Consider the following 13,462-nt stretch of genomic DNA (forward strand, 5'->3'; position numbering starts at 1 on the left):
GACCCCTTGATTATGATATAATGCCCTTTTGCATCTCTTGATACAGTCTATTTTGAAGTCTAGATTGTCTGATATAAGTATGGCTATTCCAGCTTTCTTTTGTTGACCCTTAGCATGATAGATGGTTCTCCATCCCCTTATTTTCAATCTGAAGGTGTCTTTAGGTCTAAAGTGGGTCTCTTGTAAACAGCTGATAGATGGATCTTATTTTCTTATCCATTCTGTTACCCTATGTCTTTTGATTGGAGCATTGACTCCATTGACGTTTAGAGTGAGTACTGAAAGATATGAATTTATTGCCATTATGATGCTTGTAAAGTTGGAGTTACTGGTGGTGTTCTCTGGTTCTTTCTAATCTTTGTTACTTTTGGTATTTATACATATGTGTGTGTGTGTGTGTGTGTGTGTGTGTGCGTGTGTGTATGATGTATGTATATATTCATCTTTTCTCCCATCAGAGAGTCCCCCTTAAAATTTCTTGCAGGGCTGGTTTAGTGGTCACAAACTCCTTTGTGTTTGTCTGGGAAACTTTTTATCTCTCCTTCTATTTTGAATGACAGCCTTGCTGGATAAAGAATTCTTGGCTGCATATTTTTCTGATTCAGCACCCTGAATATATCCCACCACTCCTTTCTGGCCTGCCAAGTTTCTGTGGATAGGTCTGCTTCAAACCTGATCTGTCTTCCCTTGTAGGTTAGGGACTTTTTTTCCCTTGTTGCTTTCATGATTCTCTCCTTGCCTGAGTATTTTGTGAATTTGACTATGATATGCCTTGTTGATGGTCTGTTTTTGTTGAATCTAATGGGGGTCCTCTGTGCTTCCTGGATTTTGATGTCTGTGTCTTTCCCCAGGTTAGGAAAGTTTTCTGCTATGATTTGCTCACATAACCCTTCTACCCCTATTTCTCTCTCTTCGTCCTCTGGTACCCCTATGATTCTGATATTGTTCCTTTTTAATGAGTTACTGATTTCTCTAGTATCTTAAATCGTGCTCTTTTGCCTTAATCCCCCTCTTTTTTTCTGCTTCATTATTATAAGTTTGTCCCCTATATCAATGATTCTCCGTTCTGCCTCCTTCATCCTTGCTGCCGCTGCATCCATCCATGATTGCATCTCAGTTATAGCATTTTTAATTTCATTCTGGTTATTTTTTACTTCATTTTTTCTGCAGGAAGGGATTCTAATCTATTTTCGACTCCAGCTAGTATTCTTATTATCGTGATTCTAAATTCTGGTTCAGACATCTCGCTTCTATCTGTGTTGGTTAAATCCCTGGCTGTCATTTCTTCATGCTCTTTTTTGGGGGGATGAATTACATTGTTTTGTCATTTTGAATGGAGAAAAGGAATTAGGTAGGAAAATTAAAATTAACAAATTAAACACACACACACACACACAAAAATCAAATAAATGATGCTAGATCCTAGGTGTGTTTTGGTCTGGGTGTTGAAAGTGGTTTGACAGATTAGAGAAAAAAAGGGGGGAAAGAAAAAAAAAAGGAAATCATTTGAGAATTTGAAAAAGTGAATACACTGAAGTAGACTAAAATGAGATGATGGGAGTAAAATAGAATTTGAAAAAAAATTATACAAAGGTAAAGAATATAGTAGAAAAAATTAAAGAAAAAAATTAAAAATTAAATTAAAAAATTAAATTAAAAAAAATTAAAAATTAATTTTTTCTCTTTCTGTATTCAAGAAAAAGAAAAGAAACAAAAAAGAGAAAAAAGGAAATCATTTGAAAATTTGAAAAGTGAATACGCTGAAGTAGACTAAAATAAAATGATGGAAGTAAAATAGAATTTGAAAAAATTTACACAAACAAAAATATAGGAAAGAAAGTAAAGACAAATAATTTTAACAAAAATTGAAAATAAAAATGAATTTTTTTCTTTCTGTACTCAAGAAAAGTAGTGTAGGGGCACCTGGGTGGCTCAGTCGGTTAAGCGTCCGACTTTGGCTCAGGTCGTGATCTCACGGTCCTTGAGTTCGAGCCCCGCGCCGGGCTCTGTGCTGACAGCTCAGAGCCTGGAGCCTACTTCAGATTCTATTTCTCCCTCTCTCTCTGACCCTCCCCTATTCATGCTCTGTCTCTCTCTGTCTCAAAAATAAACTTTAAAAAAAATTTAAAAAAAAAAAAGAAAGAATAGTGTAAAAGAGAAAAAGAAAGAAAGAAAATTGAATAGATGGACTTGCTAACACATTGAGATAGGACTGAAATTACTTCGTTTTCCCCTTGAAGTCAGACTATGTAGCTCTTTATAGTTCATAAACTAAGTAGGTGGTGAGACTTGTATTCTTGAAGAGGGAGGTTGGTTGGCCCTGTTGAGCGGGACTAAGTGTAACAGCTCTGTTCTCCACTAGATGGCGCTGCTAGCACACTGGGGTGGATTATTGCAGCGCTCGGAGGTGCGTAGGAGCATGCGCAGAGTAGTGAAAAATGGCGCCACCCAGCCACCCAGTCTGTTCTCCCCGATCAGCAATCATGCTCCGGTCCTCTGTCTTCAGCTTTCATCCACTTCCCACTCCTTCACTGTCCATGACCAAGCCCCAGGCAGTACCTCTCTCCTGAGTTTTGTCTCAGATGCGGCTGTTTTCCCCGGCCCCTTACTTCCGAAGGACTGCGGCTTTGACCGCTCCCGCCCCTCTGCGAGAGGGTCTCACTGAGTAATGGCTGAATGAGCAATGGCCGAATGTCGGCTGCACCCAGGAACGTTTGCCGGACCCTGCTGTTGCCGGTGCCCCGAGACTGCGGCCAGGTACCAGCCCGCCCCAGAAAAATTTCGCGAGATAATGTCGCAGCAGCTTTTCAGGGAATATGTTAAATCACAACACCAGGCTTCACCCTTAATGACCTTGTTCTGGCACCAACGAATGTGGCCATTCTCTGGGGTCTGCTGGCACCAGGTGGCATCAACAATCTCTACCAAATGTCCTTCCAGCAGTGGAACCGCTTTTCCCCATGTGGCCTGAGAACCTCCCGGACCCCACTCTGCTCCTGGGGATTCGCCCTTCCCACCAGAGCACCGCCAGGTATGGAGCTGTGGAGTTGCAGCCTTCGCGCTCCCCTTGTTCACAGTCTTAATGGAATTTGAACCCTCTCCTTTCTCCCTTTTTAGTTTAGTCCCTGCGGCTGTTTCCAATTTTCCACTTTCTCTCCAGATGCTTTTGGGGAGGGGTGCTTTTCCCGTATTCTCCCTCCCGTCTCCACCTGCAAAAGCACCTCTCTTCCCACAGCTTCTTGCTCCCCAAGTTCACCTCTCCGCGCCGCGTACTTGCTGAATTCTGTGGTTCAGGTTGTGCAGATTGTTGTGTTAATCCTCCAATCAGTTTTCTAGGTGTGCAGGATGGTCTAGTGTTGGTCTGGCTGTATTTCATGGACGCGAGATACACAAAATCTTCCATGCTGTTCCACCACCTTGGCTCCTCCCCTCTTTTATTCTTAATTTATAATTTTCATACAGTAAAACCCACCCTTTTCAGTCTGCAGTTATAGGAATTCTGACAGACCTAGTTTGTATAAAACCACCACAATTAACCTAGAGAAGAGCTATTCAATTCCCCCCAAATTCCCTTTGCTATCAAGTCCCCCCACCCCTCATCCCCCAAGCCCTGGCAAATACTGATTTGTTTACTGTGCCTGTAATTTTACCTTCATGTCATACAATGAATGATACAGTGTGTGCCTTTTGAGTCTGGCTTCTTTCACTTAGCATAACGCATCAAGGTTTGTCTGTGTTGCTGTCCGTGTCCGTAGTTCATTCTTTTCTAATGCTTCATAGGCTGTCGGGACCTGGCTGCAGCCAGTCAATCCATTCACCAGCTGGGAGACATTTGGGTTTGTTTCCAGTCTGGTGCAACTAAGAATAAAGCCGCCATTGTGCGCATGCTTGCACAGGTTTTTATAATAACCTAAGTTTCCATTTCACCTGGCAAAATACCCAGAAGTGAGAGTCCTGGTTGTATGATCAATGCATGTTTCACTTGGTAAGAAACCACCCGGCTGTTTTCCAATGTGTGTGTGAGACTTCCATTTTTTAGCGTCCTTGCTAGCAGTGGATAGAATCAGATTTTTGAAAAGCTTTTGCCATTGTGTGAAGCGGCATTTCATATTTTAATCTGCATCTTTTTATATGCGTATTTGCTACTCATCTATCTTTCAAGTCGTTTGCTTTCTTGATTATTGAGAGTTCCTTAAATGTCTGAGATACAAATCCTTCATGTAATACGTGATTTGTAAATATTTCTTCGCAGTCTGTAGCTTGTCTTTTTTCTCTCCTAACACTAACTTTTGATGAGCAAATGTTCTTAATTTTGGTGAGGTCAAATATATCAATTTTTCTTTTATAGATAGTGTCTTTTGTATCATATTTAGAAATCCTTGCCTGGGGCGCCTGGGTGGCGCAGTCGGTTAAGCGTCCGACTTCAGCCAGGTCACGATCTCGCGGTCTGTGAGTTCGAGCCCCGCGTCGGGCTCTGGGCTGATGGCTCAGAGCCTGGAGCCTGTTTCCGATTCTGTGTCTCCCTCTCTCTCTGCCCCTCCCCTGCTCATGCTCTGTCTCTCTCTGTCCCAAAAATAAATAAACGTTGGAAAAAAAAAAATTTAAAAAGAAATCCTTGCCTAACCTAATATCACAAAGATTTTCTTTCATCTTTTCTTCTGGAAGTTTTATAATTTTAGGAATTATGTTTAGGTGTATCATCCATGCAAGTTCATCTTTGTATATGATTTGAGGTATGGATCAAGGTCCGGTTTCTTACATATAAATACCTAATAATTCCAGCATTGTTTCTTGAAAAAACTATCCTCTCCTCATCGGATTGCCTTTGGACTGTTGTAGAAAAAGCTGACCATCTCTGTATGGGTCTATTTCTGGACTCTCTATTCTGTTCCAGTGATCTGCGTGTATATCCCTTTGTCATACCACGCCACCAAGATTACCATATCATCACACTAAGTCATGAAATCAGGTAGGATAAGTCTTCCAACTTGGTCATTTTCAAAATCGTCTTGGTCATTCTAGCTTCTTTGTTTTTCCAGGTAAAATTTAGAATCATTTTGTGACTATCTACCAAAAAGCCCTGCTAGAATTTTAACTGGAATTACATTGAACCTATAGGTCAGTTTACAGAGAAGGGACTTTTTAAAGTATTGAATCTTTTAAACTATAACCACACTGTGTTTCTCCATTTACTTAAGACTTCTTTTATTGTGTTAGTGTTTTATCAATTCATCAATTTTATCAATTTATTTTGTTATTTGTTAGTTTCTTATTGATATTAGCTTGCAGATTTTGCACAATTTTTATTTTGTTCATACCTAAGTTCTTCTTGGTTTTTGGTACTATTTTTAACGGTATATTCTTATTTCAACTTCCACCTGTTTCTGACTAGTTTATAGAAATACAATTGATTTTTGTGTATTGATCCTGTATCCTGAGAACTTATTAAATTCATGTATTAGGCCTAATAACTTTGGGGGGATTCTTTTGAATTTCCTCTGTAGACACGTTGTCTAAGAATGGAGACAATTGTATTTCTTCCTTTCCAATATTTATGCACTTTATATCTTTTTCTTATTTTATTGCACTTGTCGTGATGAATTATCTGTTTTGTACATCATTGGATTCAGTTGGCTACAACTTTTAGAATTTTTTAATTTTTGCCTTAGATTTTTTAAATAACTTGTGTGTCTATGTTCATTAGAGATGTCGGTCTGTACTTATGATGTATTTGTCAGGCTTGGGAATCAAACTAAGAATGTTCTGTGTATATATGGAGCTGGGAAATGTTCTCCCTTCTTCTTTTTCTTAGAAGAATTTTTGTATAATTTGTATGATTTCTTCCTTAAATGCGAAGTAGCATCCACCAGTGAAGCCAGCTGGCATGGAGTTTTCTTTGTAGGAAGGATTTTAACTTCAAATTCACCTTCTCAAATAGATAAAAAGATGCAGATCTGACCCTTTTGAATAAGAGAGGGAACCAAGAGAGGTTAGATTGGAAAAGTCTTAGACCATGTGTAGTTCCAAGAACATTTGGTAAAGCTGATGGGGAGCACTCCAGCCAAAGTCACCCAACAGAGGAGTCCTCCGTTTTGCAGGAATGGACCTGGCCTGGTATCACTGCCATGCACAGGCATGGACCAGAAGCAGTGGCAGGAGGTGTGGCCTCATGAACAGGATGGTTGCTCGCTGGGAAATTACGCTCCCACAGGGTACATCTGAGAGGTATACATTCATAGCGACTCTAGCCAGAGAGGAGGGCCTCGGGAAGCTGCCTTTATAACAACCACCCCCCCCCCCATCCCCCAGGTGATTAGAAACAGCGGGTCCAGTGAATCACTCTCAGAGGAACACCTGCTTAAATTTTTAAAAAGAAAGGCTGGGGCGTCTGGGTGGCTCAGTCGGTTAAGTGTCTTGACTCTTCTGCTCAGGTCACAAGCTCACAGTTTCGTGGGTTCAAGTGCCCTGTGAGGTTCTGTGGGCTCACCTTGCAAAGCCTGCTTGGGATTCTCTATCCCCCTCTCTCTCTGCCCTCTCCTGCTCACATTCTTTCTCAAAATAAATTTTTTAAAAAATTTAATAAGTGAAAAGAAGGGCTTGCTAACTGTCTCCTAAAGAAAAAGGAAGCCCAGACTTCTTGGACACAGCATCACAGTCTTGGGAACTGGGATGAGAGAAGCAACCTAATTACTCTGGCATCAGCCTTTGGCCTGTAGTTATATTCTCAAAAAATGGCTCTGCCCTGTTTTCTGCTCTATGTTTTTTTAATGTTTACTTATTTATCTTGAGAGAGACAGCGAGAGAGAATGGGAAAGGGACAGAGAGAAAGGGAGAAAGAGTATCCCAAGCAGGCTCCCCACTGTCAGCACAGGCTTGATCTCACGAACTGTGGGATCATGACCTGAGCCAAAATCAAGAGTCAGACCTTAACCAACTGAGCCATGCAGGCGCCCCACTGCTCTATATATTATCACAAGGCAAGGGCCAAGCAGAAGGGACACCCAGAGGTTGGAAGAGTCGTATCTGCCTCAGAGGAGGGTCCCAGAGAGTGTGTTTGAATGGGGGGAAAGGTACAGGCAAGGTGAGGAGGGAAGGGCATGCCTGGGCCGTGGGAGGGACAGAAGGAATGGGAGATGGGAGAGGAGGTGGCTCATTGCAGGGAGGAAGCTAACTAGCAGAATGCGAGCGCAGGAGACTGGGATTCTGTTGTCATTGCCCGCAGATTAAAAATGCCTTGGAGAGAGAGCATTTTTGCAAGGCAGCACCGAGTACTGAGTCCCAGGGCTGAGGATACCCTGTGTGCTTCTGAGCCGGCCCAGAGGGGCAAGCTACGGGTCACTCAGCACCTTGCACGCCTAGCCATAGGGAGAGGCACAGGGGCCACAAGAGGGAGACTGGCAGAACTGGTCCAGAATCTTCCTGGTCCTGCCCAGAGATGCGCCCGGTTCCCAAAACACCATCTCAGCCCCAGAAGGGCCTAATATCAAAAGGAAACATTAGAAGAGCTATTTGATGGTCAACAATCTATGGAGATGCCCTCCCAGCACCCCTTGCTCGGCATCATGAACGCAAGTGGGTTTCAGATGAACTTCAAAGTGTATGCCTGGCACCTGCTTGGTTAGGCCCTCAGCCTTCCTCTTCATCCTCAACCCCCACTGCTCTTTTTAGGATAAAGACACAATCTTTAACAAGGCTCTTCTTTAATAATGTTGCCCCCCCCCCCCCATTGAGACCAAATCTAAGTCAGCTGGGCCTTTGAGGGTTAGGTTTTTGGTGACTGACAGTAGGTGGATTGAGGAAAGTTCCCCCCTCCCCCGCCCTGCATTAGCCTTATCCTAGTTTGTAAACCAGTGTTTACCTGATGGTCTGTTAATCCCTGACTCTCTCCCTACCAGACTGGTAGGACCATGGAAATAAGGGACCGAGTCCTGATTCAAATGGGTACCCAGTGATTTAGTCCCTGAGTATTGTTACCTATCATAGTGCTAATCTGAACGAACAGAAACTGGAGAGGATGGGGAGCATCCTAAATAATAACCACCATTTATTGAGCACCTAATATTTCCATCCCTACTGCAACTTGCCAGGAAGACACTTGAATGGAATCTCAGAGCCATGCATTGACTTTCCCAAAAGGGTACAGCTAGCAAATGGTCGTACTGGGGCTCACACCCAGGAGGTTTTGACCACAGTGTCCAGGCTTTTTCATGACACTATTGAATCTCGTGTAGCCGGTGCCCCAGCTGGTGAGAGCAGCCCGAACCAACATATTCGTTTTCAAGGTGATTTATAAACATTCGCTACATGTCTGTGTGTCTTCTCTTTTGCTCACTCCATGAACATTTCTGTTCTCTGTGCTGTGACGCTGGTACACAGCAGTGCTTGATGAGTACACGGGATAGCGACAGATGGTACAAGTGCAGTAGACTCTGGGGCACCTGCCAGGGTTTGAAGCCTGGCTCTGACCCTGTAGTGGGAAGGAAGACCACAGACGCGAAATGTATAAGCTAGACTCTGTAGGTTACCAGTATTCTGCATGCAGGAAAGAGACAGGGGAGCCAGGGAGAACACCAGCCACAGGTGTGAAACTACACTCTCTCATCTCCCCATACCTACAAGTACCACTGCTCTTTTATGTTTTAAGTTTATTTATTTAGAGAGAGAGAGAGGGGGGCGCCTGGGTGGCTCAGTCGGTTAAGCGGCCGACTTCGGCTCAGGTCATGATCTCGCGGTCCGTGAGTTCGAGCCCCGCGTCGGGCTCTGTGCTGACAGCTCAGAGCCTGGAGCCTGTTTCAGATTCTGTGTCTCCCTCTCTCTGACCCTCCCCTGTTCATGCTCTGTCTCTCTCTGTCTCAAAAATAAATAAACGTTAAAAATTTTTTTTTAAATAAATAAATAAACTAGAGAGATAGAGGGTGGGGGAGGGGCAGAGAGAGGGAGATAGAATCCCAAGCAGGCTCCGCACTGTCAGCATGGAGCCCGATGCGGGGTTCAAACCCATTAACTGTGAGATCATGACTGGAGCTGAAATCAAGAGTCCGATGCTTCACCGACTGAGCCACCCAGGCACCCCTATAAATGTTCCTTTAAAGAACTAACCTAGTGACTCAAATGAGCCATCGGGGTCTCTTCGGGAGAACTGTTTCTCTCAGTAGATAAAAGTCTCTTTCCAAGAACCGTTTTTCATTTTCTATGGATGCTGATTTCTTGGAAGATACATGGCAGAGTGAGGTTGTGGGCTTTGTCAGTCGGGGTTGGAGAGGAGGGAGGGCTGGAAAGTGGACACATCAGGTGCAGGAGGGGTGAGTCCCTCATTATCCCTTCCTTACCAGCTGGGTAACTCTAGGCAAGCCACTCTACTACCCTGTGCCTCAGTTTCTTCATCTAGAAAACAGGGCAAAAGATAGGACTTAACCTCAGAGGATTACTTTGACCAGTAAATACGTGCATCCTTTATTATTATCTAGAACCCCATGTCATTTGCTATTTTGTGGAAAGCATTTGTCCTGCCAACTTTAATTTGGGATAATATTTGATTCTGCCTCATTCACACAAACACATTTCATGACCATTGCATGATTTCTGCTTGGTGTTGGCTGGTCCAGACCACGTATTTTAATGGTCAGACTCACCCAAACTGACGTGAAATCCATGCTGACTCAGCACTCAAGGTGCAGAACAATGGCAAGTAGAAAAAGAAAAAGAGGGGCGCCTGGTGGCTCAGTCAGGTAAATGTTCGTCTCTTGGTTTCGGCTTAGGTCATGATCTCACGGTCCGTGAGTTTGAGCCCCACATCAGGATCCACGCTGACAGAGTGGAGCCTGCTTGGGATTCTCTCTCCCCTTTCTCTCTGCCCCTATCCCACTTGAGCGCTCTCTCTCTCTCTCTCTCTCTCTCTCTCTCTCAAACTTAAAAATATGAAAGAAAGAATGAAAGAAAGAAAGAAAAAGCTTTTCTACCTCATTACAGCAGTACCTTCTGTCACTTCCCATTACTTTAAATCCTCTATTTGATTTTGGGCATTGCAGTGTCTGACTTTCTAGCTAAATGTCCCTCCCCACCAACATGTAATATAATGCTTGGCACATAGTAGGTATTCCCTGAATGATTAGTCAATGACTGAAATCCTCTAATGTCTAGAAAAGCTCCAATTCAGGTCTAGTATAGCCCAAAAGTGCAAAATCCATGCTTGTTTGGAATTAGCTTGTGAGTGAAATCAAAATTCTTTTGCCATACTAAGCATTTCCTTAATTGGCACCAACCTCCTATTAACCCTCATCAACCACCACTTCTCCCAAACCCCAACTACCAAGTTCCAGCCCCAATAAACTTTATATTATTCCCAGAATAGGTTGTGCCCTTTTACAACCCTGAAGCTTGGTACTTCCTGTTCTCTGTTTCTGAAATGCCCTTCAGAAGGTCATTTAAGCACGGCCAACTCCTACTAAACCTTCAAAACCCCAGCTTGAATGATTCCTCCTCAAGGATGTCTCCCAGACTTCTCAAGGCAGGATCGATAGCTCTCATCTCTGGGCTCCCTCAGTGCCCTGTGTAGAGCACTGAGTAAGAGGCCTGGCTTTAGAGTCCTGCTGAGGGCTGAGCTAAAGTCCCAGCTTTGCAACTTATAAAGTGTGAAACCTGGGGCAAGGTTCATGGCCTCTCTGAACTTCAGTCTGTTCATCTGCTAGTCAGCACCAAGAGCACCACCTGAAGGTTTCAGTGGGAATAATTTAATTAAAAAATTATAAAGTATTGGGGCACCTGGGTGACTCAGTCGGTTAAGCATCTGACTTCAGCTCAGGTCATGATCTCACGGTTCATGGTTTCGAGCCCCACATCGAGCTCTGTTGCTGACAGCTCAGAGCCCTGAGCCTGCTTCAGATTCTGTGTCTCCCTCCCTGCCCCTTCCCTGCTTGCACTGTCTCTCTCTCTCTCTCTCTCAAAAATAAATAAGCATTTAAAAAAGAAAATTATAAAGTATAAAAATTAAAAAGCCTAAAGGATAGCAAATGCTCAAGAAATAGTATACAGTCCAATGCCTTCTATCACAGCACCTGACTATATTGTAATTCATACTCCTTTGTGTGAGACTGGATGATACCAACAGGAGTTTTAATTATTCCTTATCCCTGGCCACTAGCACAGGACCTGGCACACAGTAAGTGCTTACTGCTTCCATGCAGAATGCTTCGTGCGGTCACAAACAAGTGAATCTGAGATCTTTCATTCCCTAGAGTGCCCAGGAGGCGCCCGGTCCCCCTGCAACGGCAGGGGCAGTTGTGCGGAAGGCATGGAAGGAAACGGAAGCTGCTCCTGCCAGGTAAGGTCAGAGACGTGGTCTCCTCCCCCTTCTCCTTTCCCGTGGTCCCTCCTTGAACACCTGTACCACAAGTGGGGTCTCTAAGAAATAGCACGGTTCGTGAAAAGAGTATACGATCAGCAATAAAATGACCTCTTAGGGGCTGGAGACCTTTGAGAGAGTCAGTTCACTGCTCGGCCTTAAGTGCATCCATCTATAAAATGGGTTTGAAAAACACACCTATGTAATTACATCTGTTGAAAAAGTGAAGTGAGATCATCTATGTGAAAATATTTTGTGGGCCTCTACAGAGCTGTATAAATTACTGTCTTTGTTCCTGTTAATAATCACCATTATTGGGGCGCCTGGGTGGGTGGCTCAGTCGGTTAACTTTCTGACTTTGGCTCAGGTCATGATCTCGCGGTTCATGGGTTTGAGATCTGCATCCAGCTCTGTGCTGACAGCTCAGAGCCTGGAGCCTGCTTCAGATTCTGTGTGTGTGTGTGTGTGTGTGTGTGTGTGTGTGTGTGTGTGTCTGTCTCTCTGCCCCTCCCCTGCTCATGTTATGTCTCTCTCTCTAAAAAATAAAATAAACATTAAAAAAATTTTAAAAAAACAGTAATCACCACTATTGGCAAACTACTCTGTGGTCACTGGGTCTAAGAGAAGAAAGTCTTTTGTTGTCCCATGAAAGTGACATGCTATGAACTGCAAGCCTTAGATAATTTAAATACAAAGAAATTCCTCCGAAAGGGATGGACCTCAACTGTCTTCAGAAATGCAAAACTTGGGGCGCCTAAGTGGCTCAGTCGGTAAAGCGGTAAAGTGCCTGACTCTTGATTTCATCTCAGGTTATGATCTCACAGTTCGTGAGTTCGAGCCCCGTATCAGGCTCTGCCCTCTCAGCACAAAGCCTGCTTGAGATTCTCTTCCTCTCTCTCTGCCTTTTCCCCACTCATGCACATGCTCTCTCTCTCTTTCTCTTTGTCTCTGTCAAAAATAAATAAATAAGCCAAAAAAAGACAAGAAAAGAAATGCAAAACTGAGAGAGTTTTCATTTCACTCTTGAGTGAAATTAACGATGAGGCTGTTAGCACTTACCCTCTGGTTGTATCTCTGGGCTAACAAAGCAGTTCCCTTCGGAAGCTCTCCAGACTCTTAGTGAAAAGTGATGCAGGGATTAGTCTTCACGTTCTAACATAAAACCAGCAAAGAATAAAGGCAGAAATAGAAAGAAGGAGCTTCAGGAAAGCACAGATGGAAGATACAGTCGAGAAACAAATGTTGACCAGAGCATCAGTGAGAGATCCAGGGCTTCCCGGGACATAGATCACTTGGGTCTCACGCCATCTGCCTGGGTGTTCCGCAGGACGGGTTTGGGGGAGCGGCCTGTGAAACCTGCACGGATGACAATGTATTTGGACCCAGCTGCTCAGCAGGTATGTCTGATTTTTGTGTAATCAAATGCATTTGTAAAGGCTGAAGGTCAAACATGGCTTATGCAGCTGAAGGATATGTCAGGTGGCCTCAGAGAGGCTATTCTTAGGGAGGACTGGGGGGAAGCATCAAACAGTTATGCAGAACTAAGTCTACACAGGCAACACCAAGAGTGGACAAAAATGCAGTCTTTGAAAAGAGAGACAGTGTTTTCTGTGGTTTTCGGGGACCCCTCGCCCGAGATGCCTTCTGGCAAACTTGGCAACATATGGTTTCCTCTCTCCAGGTTCCAGGATCCAACATCCACCTGTTCCTTGCCCTGGAGGTCTTTCTGGGTCCTGGTCTCAGCACAGACCTTCTCCCCAGGAGCCTCTTCTTCCACAATGGGCCTCACCACACTCTGTCCCTTCCTTTTGGAGAGTTCTCAAATACCTGAGGGGATCGAGGATTGTGGGCTCCATCTTGCAGATTAAACAAACAAAAAAACATAACTGACGCTGGCTTGTCCACTCTCTTGGTCCCCGCCCCCTGGAAGTGGACTCTGAGACAAGGTAGCAGATTTGTCAGGTGACCCCAGAAACACTAAGAAAATGGCACGGGGGAAACAAAGGGTGTGTCCCATCAAGCCAGACAAGTGTGGATGCTTGGAGATTAATGCCCTGGGGAACAGGGGCGTCAGTGTAGAATAGTCATCTGAGAGTCATCCCACCAGAGGGGAGCGGGAAC

General features: G+C 44.1%; 1 protein-coding gene across 3 annotated transcripts in view; it reads left to right on the top strand.

Annotated features, from left to right (window-relative positions):
• The window catches only part of STAB2 (stabilin 2), a 166,693-nt gene that overhangs the window by 19,131 nt on the left and 134,100 nt on the right, over nucleotides 1-13,462 (top strand). For all 3 annotated transcript variants that reach the window (XM_045467010.1, XM_045467011.1, XM_045467012.1), the window contains exons 4-5: nucleotides 11,235-11,320; nucleotides 12,669-12,738. In XM_045467010.1, coding sequence (XP_045322966.1) covers nucleotides 11,235-11,320; nucleotides 12,669-12,738 — 156 coding nt within the window. The remainder of the gene's footprint in view (nucleotides 1-11,234; nucleotides 11,321-12,668; nucleotides 12,739-13,462) is intronic.

This window comes from Leopardus geoffroyi, chromosome B4 (genome assembly GCF_018350155.1).
Source record: "Leopardus geoffroyi isolate Oge1 chromosome B4, O.geoffroyi_Oge1_pat1.0, whole genome shotgun sequence".
NCBI classification, from domain to species: Eukaryota; Metazoa; Chordata; class Mammalia; order Carnivora; family Felidae; genus Leopardus; species Leopardus geoffroyi.